This window comes from Tamandua tetradactyla, chromosome 3 (genome assembly GCF_023851605.1).
Source record: "Tamandua tetradactyla isolate mTamTet1 chromosome 3, mTamTet1.pri, whole genome shotgun sequence".
In the NCBI taxonomy this organism is placed as follows: domain Eukaryota; kingdom Metazoa; phylum Chordata; class Mammalia; order Pilosa; family Myrmecophagidae; genus Tamandua; species Tamandua tetradactyla.
In genome coordinates this window covers 141,093,522-141,106,515 of record NC_135329.1, presented here as the reverse complement: position 1 = coordinate 141,106,515, position 12,994 = coordinate 141,093,522, and the positions used below count along the sequence as shown (strand labels likewise).

The 12,994-nt window shown below is 33.7% G+C and overlaps 1 protein-coding gene across 3 annotated transcripts in view; it reads right to left on the bottom strand.

Moving 5' to 3' along the window:
• The window catches only part of PPIG (peptidylprolyl isomerase G), a 47,346-nt gene that overhangs the window by 10,500 nt on the left and 23,852 nt on the right, over positions 1-12,994 (bottom strand). For all 3 annotated transcript variants that reach the window (XM_077154080.1, XM_077154082.1, XM_077154081.1), the window contains exons 8-9: positions 11,011-11,040; positions 10,781-10,920 (exon numbers count right to left, since the gene is read on the bottom strand). In XM_077154080.1, the coding sequence (XP_077010195.1) occupies positions 10,781-10,920; positions 11,011-11,040 (170 nt within the window). The remainder of the gene's footprint in view (positions 1-10,780; positions 10,921-11,010; positions 11,041-12,994) is intronic.

Sequence of the window (12,994 nt, the reverse complement as noted above, 5' to 3'; positions counted from 1 at the left end):
ATTTGAAAGTGGTAGAATTTTTTATATTTAGGAATATGTGTGTGTATATGCATGTGTGTGTGAGTACAGTATTGGTTATTATTTGAAAAAGTAATCTTTTGAGATAAATAATAAAATATTTAGAGATAAAATGCCATGCCTGCCTAAGAGTCACCTCCAGATGAGCTCTTCTGTTGCTCAGATGTGACCTTTCTCTCTCTAACCCCAATTCTGCAAGTGAAATCATGTCCTCCCCACTATATGGGACATGACGTCCAGGAATGAAAGTAGTCTCCCAGGCAGCATAGGAGATGACTTCCAGGAATGAGCCTGGCCCTGGCACCTTGGGATCAACACTACTATCCTGACCAAAAGGGGGAAAAGAAGTGTAACAAATAAGGTTTCAGTGGTTTAGCGAGTTCAAACAGAGTTGGAGGCTACACTGGAAGTCACTCTGACACATGCTTCAGTTAGACATTGCTGCGTATCACAACTTGCCAAACCCAATTAAAATCATTCCTGCCAATCCTAAAGAATACCTAGGGCATTATATAAGATTCTACAAAGGTTACATGTACTAGATTCTACAAAGGTTACCAAATCTACAACCTCCAGATGAGTCCCTGGACCAGATAAATCCTGAAATGCAGAGAGGCTAGCCCTTCCAAAACATCAACTTGCTCCATTCCCCTATCCCATATTATCAACAACCCCTTCTAACATGAAAAAGTTAGAATGGACATAGTCCAAATACTCCTAAAGAGTGGAAGAAAGATTAAAGGTAATGGTGGAGTTAAACAGAGAAGGTCGGGTTTAACAAATGAGTATAAGTGCTGAATCATTATACTGATGTTTCTTTTAGCCTCTAATACCTTAGAACAGCTAGAAATGAAAACCTAAAATTGTGGAATTATAACACATATCAAACTCTGAAATCTATTCTACAGCTAACTGTTGTGATGGTTGAAAATTACTGCTTTTATAAATAAGTTATTGAAAGAGTAGGAGGAATATAGTTGAGAAGATAGGATTTAATAAATGAGTACGACTGCTGAATCATTATATTGTTATTTTTGTTGGTCTCCAGTGTCTTGGACCAGCCAGAAGAAAAAATGAATAACTGTGGAACTGTAACCCACATCATACTTTAAATCTGTTGTATAACTACCTGTTAAAATGTACTTGGAAATTTATTGCTTTTTTGCATAAATATTACATTTCACAATTTAAAAAATGCACTTGAAAAAAAAAGCTATAATCAATTGTAACAAATGTTGCACACCAGTGTGAGGTTTGATGTGAGATGGTATATGAGAATCCTGTATCTTGTGCAGGCTTGATCTGTAAACCCACAACTTCTCTGAGAAAGAAGCAAAAAAAAAAAAGTCGGGCCTAGAATTTGCTTCAAAATAACAGGAAAGTTATTTCATTGTTATATTGCAGTAAAAATTTTAAAACAACAACAACAAACTAACAGGAAAGTTAAGTAGTGGGATAGGACAATAGGCAAAATGAAATTGGCCATGAATTAATTGCTGAAGCTAAGCAATGAGTATGGGTGTTCATTATACTATTTTACCTATTTCTGCATATGTTAATGTAATGTATGTTAATATTTCCTATAATTAAAATGGAAATCAAAGAAATGCAAAGAAAATATATCTTTGGATTATATATTGGCTATCTGGTTAACAGCTGAAGTCTTGGGAACATTGAGCATTTGACTCTTGGCCCTATCTTTCTTCTCACTCTTACCTCAGAATTTCAGTAGTAAACCAAAATGAGAGTCTGTGTGAAGTTACTATAGAATTGAAGTTACTATATACTTGATAAAGGAGCTGTGGCTCATTGTCAAATTGTTTATTTGATACTGATGAGCTCCTGCCGCATTGGAGAATGGGAGCAATGTATAAAAGTTTAAGGGATCCCAGAAGCAATGACTTCCTTAAACTGGGGTAGAACTTCTTCACCAGCTGCGTTTCTCAAGAACATGTACATACGAAGTGTGAGATGCCTGAAACATGCAGCTGTGACTGAAAATGGTGAGACTTCCACTATGCTGTTGCTGAACAATCCATGCTGTAATCTGCCCTGTATTCTTTCTTAAAGGTGAGTAAACTTAGAAAACTATTTTGTCTCAGAAATTTGTAAACTGAAAAAAATCCACTTACATATACTAAAGTAATATGCAAGGAAAAAAATCAAAACCTAAGGAAAAACATAAATTCTTAATGAATGTGAGTAATTCTTAATAAAAACACAAGACCACATAATATGCAAACAAAATCAAAATATCCCTCATAAACACAATATAGCTGTTAAAATTTATTTGAGAAAACACAGCAATGTTTTCCTGCATGATTAGCAAAGTTTTATTCACTAGCTCCAACTTACATTTATTCTGCACTGGGATTCTTTCCTATGAGAAATAAATCACAACTGAATTTCTTTAAAAGCAGGTCCTCCTCTCCCTACCAAGTATAACCCAAATGTACGTGGAAATTTATTTGAAATAAATATATTTCAAGTGACGATTTTACAATTTATACATCACTTTTCATGAAAACACAAGTGAAACAAGGTATCATGGCAATATGGAAGAACAGAAAGAGACTTAGATTTATGGTAATATTAGCTGCCAGTCTATGAGATGATATTAACTATAAAAGGAAAACAAACAAACTGTTGTAAGAAATGTGCCTTGGATTAGAGCTTAAGAAAGCTCTAAGGTTGAAAAGGTCACCTCTTTTAGTGCTTGTCAATATTATTTTATTATTTTATTTTTTTACACGGGCAGGCACCGGGAATCAAACCCAGGTCTCTGGCATGGCAGGCAAGAACTTTGTCTGCTGAGCCACAGTGGCCTGCCCTGCCAATATTGTTTGATGAGTGAAATTTAGCCCTTTTCCTATGAATTTGCTCAGAAAAAAATGAAGGAGAGAAATGTATGAGAAAGAAAAGGCAGTTAAAGAACAGAAGGTTAAGAAGGTAAAAAATACAGACCTGACAATATCAATATTAATTCTAACAGAATGTATGCTGTTTCAAAATTTGTGGACCTAAATTAAAATTATGACTTACACACATTATTAATTTAACTGTAATTTTACCCTAATCAAAGGCAACAATTACATATAACTGAATAGTATATATGGATACATACTCAACACAATGCTAGGACTCTGAGATAAAAACTGTAGAATATTTGGGGAAGTTCCACAGAAAACTTTATATAAGCTCTGCCCTCACAGAGTTTACAATCTGTTTGGGAAAATAAGAAAACAAGTGTAAATCCATTAGTAAACAGCACTGAAAAATATATACTTAAATAACAAATTTTATAGAAAAAACTGACTATAAATTCTATATGGATTTAAAAATGAGTATGGCACAGAGGGCAAGAGTAAAACAGAAAAGTTTTGGAGAAGTACAGTCAGTTCTGCTGTAACACAACATGTGTTCCTAAAAATCACTGTGCTACGAAAATTGTGCAAAAACTACAAGGTTTATTGGGAAAATGGTAAAGAGGCACAATACCCAAAATCTTTTGCTAGCAACACATTTTTTTTTTAAAAAGGAAGCTAATAAAAAGGGCAACACAGTTCTACACATTAAATAGTTAATACACACATAAATACTACGATGCTTTACTTCGAAAAAGACCTGAGGTTTGATTGTGGAAGTATCAGAAGGCGGCATCTTAACCTACTTTAGGGTGGTAGATGGTTTCTTTGAAACTGGATGGTAAGTTCTGATATCAGATGGTGGATGGGTATGGGTAATAACCTATGTGATGAAACAAGGTAGTCAGTAGGTGTTTCAGGTATGTTTGTGTATTCCTATGCAGCTCAGTTCAACTGAGTATGGCCTTCTGTATTCATTTAGTGTTTCTTGTAGACAAGATCACACACATGCAAATGAGAAATTGCTGCTGTTATGCTCTAATTATGTTCTAACATTTCAATCATATTAGAAAAAAATACATATTTTCAAAACAAGTAGTATAGCAAAACTGACTATTAGGACCAGAAATGAGGGTGGGAGAAAGTAATGGAAAGTGATTTGTATATTACTTGCAAAGTGCTAAGCATCGTGCTTTAAAAGTGTAATCTCATTTAAGGAAGGGTAGATTCTGGATAAAAAAGGAAAGATTTTTAAATATGGTGAAAAATTTGAGAAAAAAGCCATGATGTGGTTCTGGAAAAGATGGAGTAGATTCCTTTTTTCATACTCCTCTCACTAAGTACAATGAGAAACCCTGGGCATAACACAAAAAACAAACATTTGTGTCTGATGCTCTTTTTATCTACAATATGGACAGATGAGTAAAAAGTATAGAAAAAAATTAACATATAATAGGTGAAAGCAAGAAAAAAAAAAGAAAAGCTCTGCAAGGGCTCTGAATATGAAATTACCATTTGACCCAGGTTCCACAAAAAGAGGTCATGATCTCAATAGAGTGACTCCTTGCTAAAATAGAAAATATGAATAAAAGCCAGAGTTTTATGACAATACCCAAATATCCAGTATACAAAAATTAACAATCACTCATCATATCAAGAACCAGGAAAAACCACATCTTAAATGAGAAAAGACTAACAAAAGATGCCAATGCCAAGATGACTGTTTTAGTTTGCTAATGCTGCCAGAATGCAATACACAGAAATGGATTTGACTTTTATAAAGGGGATTTACTTAGTTACAAATTTACTAATTTGGGAAGGCACATGACAACCACTGCTGGGCTTCGTTCCCTGCTTCTAGGTTCAAACCACTTTGCCTGGGGCTCCTTTCTACATCTCCAAATTCTGGTCCTGAGTTGGCTGTGAGCTGCGCTGTGCCACATTCCTTCTCTCTCTTCTGACCTCTCCTTTTAAGCCTCATTCATTAACCTACCACAGATGTAATCACCTAGAGATGAATTTCACATACTGATGTTTTAAAGTCCAGTGCAAGAGAACAACTTGGTACCAACACCTGGCCAAGTTAACACCTGAACCTAACTACTAACAATAACTCAGATTTTAAAAAATTAAGTGACAGGGATTTTAAAAGAGCCATCACAAAACTGCTTCAATAAGCAATTATAAACACTCTTGAAACAAATGAAAAAAGAGAAAATCTTGGCAAAAAATGATATAAAGAACCAAATGATAGTTTTAGAACTAAAAAATATATAATAATTGAAATTAAAAAATCACTGGATTGCTAAACAGAATTGAATGTAGAATAGTAGAATGTATATGAAAGAGGTAAGAATCAGTCAATCTGCTATAACTATATGGAATCTTGAATAGTGAGTGAGATTTTTTTGGTTTGTACAGGTTAGTGTGATGCCCCAATATACCCCAGAGTAATTTGGGCAGAGAAGAAAAAAGTATTTGCAAATTCCCCTTGAGGAACCAGGGAGAAAGGAGGAAATATTCAACTTCCCCATCTGGGGAATTCCTGATATTCTCACAAGCAGTGGGGACAACAAATTCAATAGGCTGAGCCCTCAATCTTGGGGCTTGCCCTTATGAAACTTATTCCTGCAAAGGAGAAGCTAAACCTATGATTAATGCCACTCTGTCTAAGCCAACTCAGCAGATGAATTCACTGCCCTTCCCAGTAACTGGAACATGACTCCCATGTTCCAGAGATGTAAATCTCCCTGGCAACATGGGAAATGTACTCCTGGGGATGAGCTGCAACCTGGTGTGATAGGATTGAGAAAGCCTTGACCAAAAGGGAGAAGACAGAAATGAGACAAAAGAAAGTTTCAGTGGCTGAGAGATTTCAGAGTAAAGAGGTTATCTGGGAAGATATTATACAATATATAGATACTGCTTTTTAGTTTATGGTGTACTAGAGTGGCTAGAGCAAAGTACCTGAAACTGTTGAACTGTAATCAGTAGCCTTGATTCTTAAAGATGACTGTATAACTACACTGCTTGTACAATGTGACCATGTGATTGCGTCTAATGCTCCCTTTATCCAGGGTATGGACAGATGAGTTAAAAAATAAGGACAATAAATAAATAAACAATAGAGGGAGATAAGGGGTAAAAAAAAAAAACAATTAGATTGCAATGTTAGTAGTCAATGAGAGGGAGGGGTAAGGGGTCTGGGTGTACGGGTTTTTACTTTTGTCTTTTTATTTATTTTTCTAGAGTGATGCAAATGTTCTAAAAATGATCATGGTGCTGAACACACAGCTATGTAATGGTATTGTGAGCTATTGATTATATAAAGTATAAGGACTGTATGTGTGTGAAAATGTCTCAATAAAAATATTAAAAACAAAAACAAAACTAAAGACAAGGAAAAAATATTTAAAGCAGGCAAAAAACAATATATAACCTATAGGGGAACTATTATTTTAAATATGAGCAGACTTCCCATCTGAACCCATAGAAGTCAAAAGGAAGTGGCACAGCTTTCAAGTGGCTGAAGAACAGAACTGTCAACTCAGAATTATATATTTAGTGAGAATATTCTTCATGTATGAAGGGCAAATAAAGATATTTTTCAGAAAACTGAGACAATTTGTCAATAACAGATCTATGCTTAAGTTGTGGCTAAAGGAAGGTCTCTAAGCAGAAAGGAAATAAGAGAATAAAGTCTGGAATTTCAGAAAGGAAAAAACAACAGAATGGGTAAATAAGGGGTAAAAGATTTACACGTAAAAGGAAATACAAAATGCTCTTAAGAAGAGATGATTAACCTAACATTTCTCAAAGAAATGTTAATTAAAACAACCATTTTATCTTAACCTAATAGGCTGGCAAAGATCAAAGAGTTTAATAAGTTTTGCAAAGAGTTTAGGGAAATTTATTCTCCTATATTATGACTGCAGAGTCTAAGAAAATTTCAAATGCATGACTCCTTTAATGGAATAATTCACTTCTAGGAACCTATCTTCCACAATAAACACTCACACACACACACGGAATGATATACAAAAGTTATTCATTTCACTGCTTGTTATAAAATACTGAAGCAACCTGAAAGTTCACCAATAAAATACTGAAAACAACCTAAATGTCTACCAATAAAGACCAATTACATAAATACTGGCATATCCACATAAACAAAATACCCTGTAGTTAGAAAATAAAACAATGATACACAGGAAACCAACTATTAGTTGTCTGTAGGGATAGGAACTGAGAGGCAGTAATGGGAAAGAGATTTTCCACTGACCACCCTTTTATGCTTTTTAAAATTTTGAACCAAATTAATGTATTAAATTAACAAAATCAAAGAAATGTTTAAAATTTCAAGTATGGTAACAATAATTTTTACCCTGCCCCTCAAAAAAACCTTTTACTTTCTGCCTAACCAACTATACAAAATCCATTTCAAAGTATGTTTTACAAACATATAGTACGGTTAAGATGAAACAGTATTAAAAAGCAAAAACCATAATTTAACAATCAAAATGATGAAAAGGAACTAGAAAGACACTTTCAATTCTTGATTAGTTTTTTAGATTACATAGTTTGTTTATTATGTTTACAATATATTATAACAATTATAATTGTCATAAACAATTTCCCAAAGTTGTTCACTGACTTTTGCGTGTGTGTGTATGTGTGTGGTCTTATTAGATACTGAATTTATTAGTATATTAAGGTTTTTAACAAACTGTCCAACATTTTATTTGTAAAGACCTAAGGTAAGAAAATGCTGCTTTGTTTTTTTTTTTTTTTGAGGCCTACAGATTTTATACCAGTATGAATCTCACTTGAAATTTTAATATTGAAGGAAACTTCCAGGTCACCATCAAAATAAAATCTGAAATAAGGCATAACACTATTTCTAAAATAGGTCTTCTTTGGACAATTTCATACCCTATTACTCCTTGTCTCTTTTAAATAGTTTCTAAGTTTAAAATTCAACTAATTTCCAGTAACAGTACCATTAGCACAGCCACTCTTATTTTCATAACTAAGAACACTCAAATGGGTCCATCACCATGAAATGAGTCTCTACTGTTCTTGACTCTTGAGTACAAGATTCACTGGAAACTTTCGCTACTGTGCTGTTCTTTCTGTAAGGCTAAGCAAGCTATTTCCTGTCACATACAGGCAAAACTTCTCACACAATTATCTACTGTCATGTTTTCATAGCTCAGCATTTGCTTTTCTATGTACTCTGTAATAGCAATGCCCCTATCTCTTGCTGAGTAGTGAAGATGGACAGACTCATTTTAACAACAGCAGCAAACTCTGAAGAGAGATCATCAAGATTCAAGGTCAATCAAACTCCAGAAAAACCAGGTATACCTTAGTCAAGGCAGTGATTTCATTTTCTGGTGGTCTGTATTCCATTCTCTATTCTGCCCCTGATGGCCCTTTTCCAAGCCTCGGCAGGAGATCCAGTTTTTACTAGCCTCCAGCGCTCTATCTCTGTATCTACTGGAAGTTCTTCCCCTTTACCCTGAACCTTCTCTAACACATTCAAATAGCCAAAAAAAGCAGGATCTCCAATCTCGTAACAGCAAAGGGATAAAGGCCCAAGAAGTTTGCCCAGACTCACCAAGACCATTTACAGGTGGGCCCAGACAGTCAGATATCTTCAGAAGTCTTTTTGTTTTCTTTCAGGAAGTTAAAAAAAGAAAAAAAAAAGATTCTGTATTTATTTCTTTTTAAACTGGGGTCTAAAACTCTCAAACAAGGCTTAATATAATGATGATGTACACACACAAAGCTTTTTAGACTGTTTCCAATTTAAAATTATTGGAAAGAGGCCATCAAATTTATATACTGGATGTAAGACAGAGCTCTGCCTAAAATAAGATTACACAGATGTATAACATAATCCACTCTAACCAACATTCTGAATGGTAACTAAAAAGGACTGTGGGGTGGCAAGTGCCACACTAATCTCAAACACAAAGATCTTTCTTCTTTCCACAGAACAGGTATGAGAGGTCTGACTCAAAACAAATCTGACATGTTTGGAGACTCCTGGGCAGATAATAACAAAGGGCCAAATCTTCCCCTCCTTGATAAAACTCCTATGAGCAACATATGCAACTTCAGCATGAGTTTGTGTGACATACACTGGGACATTATATCAACCTTCAGCACCATTTCCTGGCTATGATGGAATGGGCAAAATTAACATTTATTTCTTCAGATGACAACATATTGTAAAGATGTAACAATATATAAAGAGCTACATTCATTCCCTGCCTCATTCCTTTAGGCAAATATTCAAATACTGCCTTTTTAGTACCCTAAAAACCTTATACTTAATTTATTAGTCTCACACATGCCTTTTTAACTCTATCTCTTTCTGAATACATAAGCCATACAACATTCTAACTTTTATAAGCAGAGAGTAGATCCTAACAAGAGACCTTAAACACTACAAAATATAGGAAAAAGAATTAGTTGTCAAGTAGAGAATACACGTTAAAGATTTCCTGAATGTTATGGAAATAATGCCTTAAACCAAAATACTCCAGTGAAACCAATAACACTCTAAAGAATTACACAGCAGCAGGTTCAGATCTAAAATGTAAAAACATTCATATAAATTGCTTATTAGTGTTTAATGTTAAAAATGTAAATGGTTGCATTTATAGTACATCACACAGGTACTCAACAACACCTCAATCTTTAGTGAACATAAAGGTAGCCAGACATATACACCAAGAAATTATAAATCCAACTGTAAGCTACAGCGTATTACTACAGATGGTTTACAAGGTATTTATTTGCTATGACATGGAAGAAAATTGAGCAGAATCAAAATGGGATACAGAGATAAAATAAAACATAAGCATTTTGCATTCTTTATGCCCCCACCTTGGTTTTTAAAATAAAAACAAACAAAATTTGCATGTTTCTAAATGTTACGGAGCAAATCAGTTTACCTAAGACCCAAGAATGGAATGTTCTACACACAGCAATTCTGAAAGGAATGTTAAAGACATTTAAAGTTTAACAAGCCAGTGTCATATAATGGAAAAGACTCGAGATCCGGAGCCAGCATGTGTGGGACTCAGGTTAGTTCCCTGACATGGTAAACAACATAATCATAACTATTTCATCTTTAAAATGGACTAAAAAATATTATAGTTATTGTAAGGATTAGTAAAGATTATATAGATCATTCTCACATTTGTTAACTGTAAGAAACCAGATATCTATATTATTTCCTAGATATAACAGGAACTGAAAGAACAATGAGTCAGTTTAATATTTTATTGCTTTTTACTCAGATTAAAAGGTAATCTTATCCCTATTATTTTTAGAGCGACAGACCCAGTATCTGTAATGAACAGCAGCAGTCATATATTTATCTATAACATAAAAACTTAAAGAAAGTTCCTATCACTTCAGATAATATCATATAAAATCACTAATCATGTTAGCTTCAAATGTGCTGGCTATGTAAAAGAGGCTCCTCAAACTTCCCAGATACTTCTAAATTTAAGGCAAAGTTTCTTAGTCTATTTTCTACTCTTCAGTTTTCATCCTTTCCCATCATCCTCCAAACTACTTCTTTACCTAGAAGAGTATTTATCATTCTATTTAGACAACTACAGTTAAAACACACACACACATCAAAGTAGAAGCAGAACGAAAAATTACTGCAAATTAGTTAATAAAGAAAAGTAAGTCAGTTCCATGGCAAATAAATGAACAAAGCAACAAGTAATACAACAAAGTAACAAAAAACAAAGTAACACACTTTAAAACATATTTATATCAAGTTTTAGTGCAAATGTCATGCCAACTATTTAAGGTGCCCTCGCTCATTCTGTATACATGACAGCTCTCAGAAATACATACGTTGTTCTTACCTTTAGACTTGGGAATTAGCTCTCCACAACTGAGTATTCGTACCTCCGCAAATGGTTTGCTAGCTGCATCAGTTTTTTGGTTTTCTATCTCTCTCACAACTTCTTGACCAGAGATCACTTGCCCAAAAACAACATGATGCCTAAGAGTCGAGTAAAGATGACTAAATAAAAGTTCCTTATTTTAACATGAATTTTAAAAAGGTTCTAAAAATAAATAAAACAATATTTACCCATCTAAATGAGGAGTTGGTTTAGTTGTTCTTTTGGAAGTCATCACATGGAAGAATAAAAACAAAGTCAGAGAAAAACAAATTAGCATCTCTAAAAAGGAAAAGAAAATAACTGCATTGGAAAAAAGCTGTGCTGAATAGAATCACATTACATTAATCTTAAGTAGAAGAGAATGCAATATTTTTAAAACATAACGTATATTTAAAAACTTCTGACTGTAAAAGTACTACTCACTGCTGAAAACTTGGATGTAATTAAGGTTGACATGTTGACATTATTTTTATCCACCTGTACTTCTTGCATGCCTGGAATCTTATGGAATATCCAGGGTCGTATAATGTTCTACTGTATGAACACTAGAATTTATCAAAAACCATTCCACTAGTTTATACATTTAACAATATTTTAAATCTTAACATATTAAATAATTAAAGCACAGGTTCTGATGAACTTCAGGTATGGTCTGCTGGACCTGAATAGAATTGGTTCACATCATGTTTTATAAGACATTTAAAACGAGATATTTTTACATAAAAACCCAGATTTCAGACCTCTCTGGAAAATCTGGAAGATGTGGCACCAGGCATTTGGCAATAATTGGCCAGAGCTGAGTATCTGTTTTCTTTAGCAGAGGGATTTATAGTGTTGTTTCTTGTCCCAGCAGGCTTTTCTTGTTTATGCTACTTGTTTAAATCTCATGTTGAAGAGTTCTAGATTAAAATAAGACAAAATCTAAAAGCAAAAATTTGTACTTTGAAAATGAATTTTTAAAAATCTCTTCTTTTCTCCAGATCAACCCAACTATGTAGTTTAGAAAGCTGCTACTTGAGTAGCCACAAAATCAAGCTGGTACAAAAGGCTGAAGACGGGCATCAAGATTTATTATTTTTTAAAATTTTAGGGAGGTGAATTGGTGGCTCAGTGGCAGAATTTTCATCTGCAATGCTGGAGACCTGGGTTCAATTCCCAGAGCCTGCCCATGCAAAAAAAAAAAAATTTTTTATCAAAAAAGACAGGAATATGGAGGAACACAATTTAAGCTAACCTTAGGTTAATGCATATACAATAACAACAAAAAAATCCTAAGACTTAATTAGCCATATTCACCTAATTTTATAATCAATAATTTATATTATTTCGTTCTTTAGCAGGTATGCTCACCTAGACTTGTCAAAAGCACTGAGAAATGTAAAAAAACCTACGTGTACACAATATACGTATTTTTATAACTCATTACAGTTACATTGTATATATATGATTTGTACCTGAATATACAGATTATAAGCAATATGAAAGAAATACCTTTCTTAAGCCTATCTTTCCAATCATACATTCTTTAAAGCCCCCTCAAATACTATTTTCTAGAGTCAAAAATATTAAAGCAGTTAAAGCACTTTTAGAAACACCCAAATTTTTCTCATTTTACAAATGAGAAACCTCCAGATGAGAAAGGCGTCTTTTAATACTCTAGTAAGAAATGATTACTACCTACTTTGAACTTATATAAAATGATTTGTACAATTAATAAGGCATTTATCATAATGTGATTTGTGCTGTGGCTTATCTGGAATAAAAGAAGCACTCTTACAGCAAAGAACATAGTGCAACCAAGAAGTGCTCAAAATGTTTATAGAACACAGAATAAATGAATCAAACCCAGGGTCCTTTTGGTTTAGAACTGTTCCTTACAGTGGTCTCAAAACAGGTTCGATATTATTGATGTAATTTTAAAAGATTTTCTTAGCCATATATATGGCAGAATCATCTTAATTAAGGGTTAGATTTTCTAAAGCTGCTGCATAAGAGGAAACTTATAATAGTATTACTTTTCTAGCTCCTAGAACTGAGTCTACCAAAGACTATCAAACATCTTTCAATTAGTCCACACAATCAATTTTTCCTTCAGAACAGTAATCAAATGCAGTTTAATTACATGCTACTTGTTAAAGCAATTGACTTACATTATAGAATTATATAAAATAA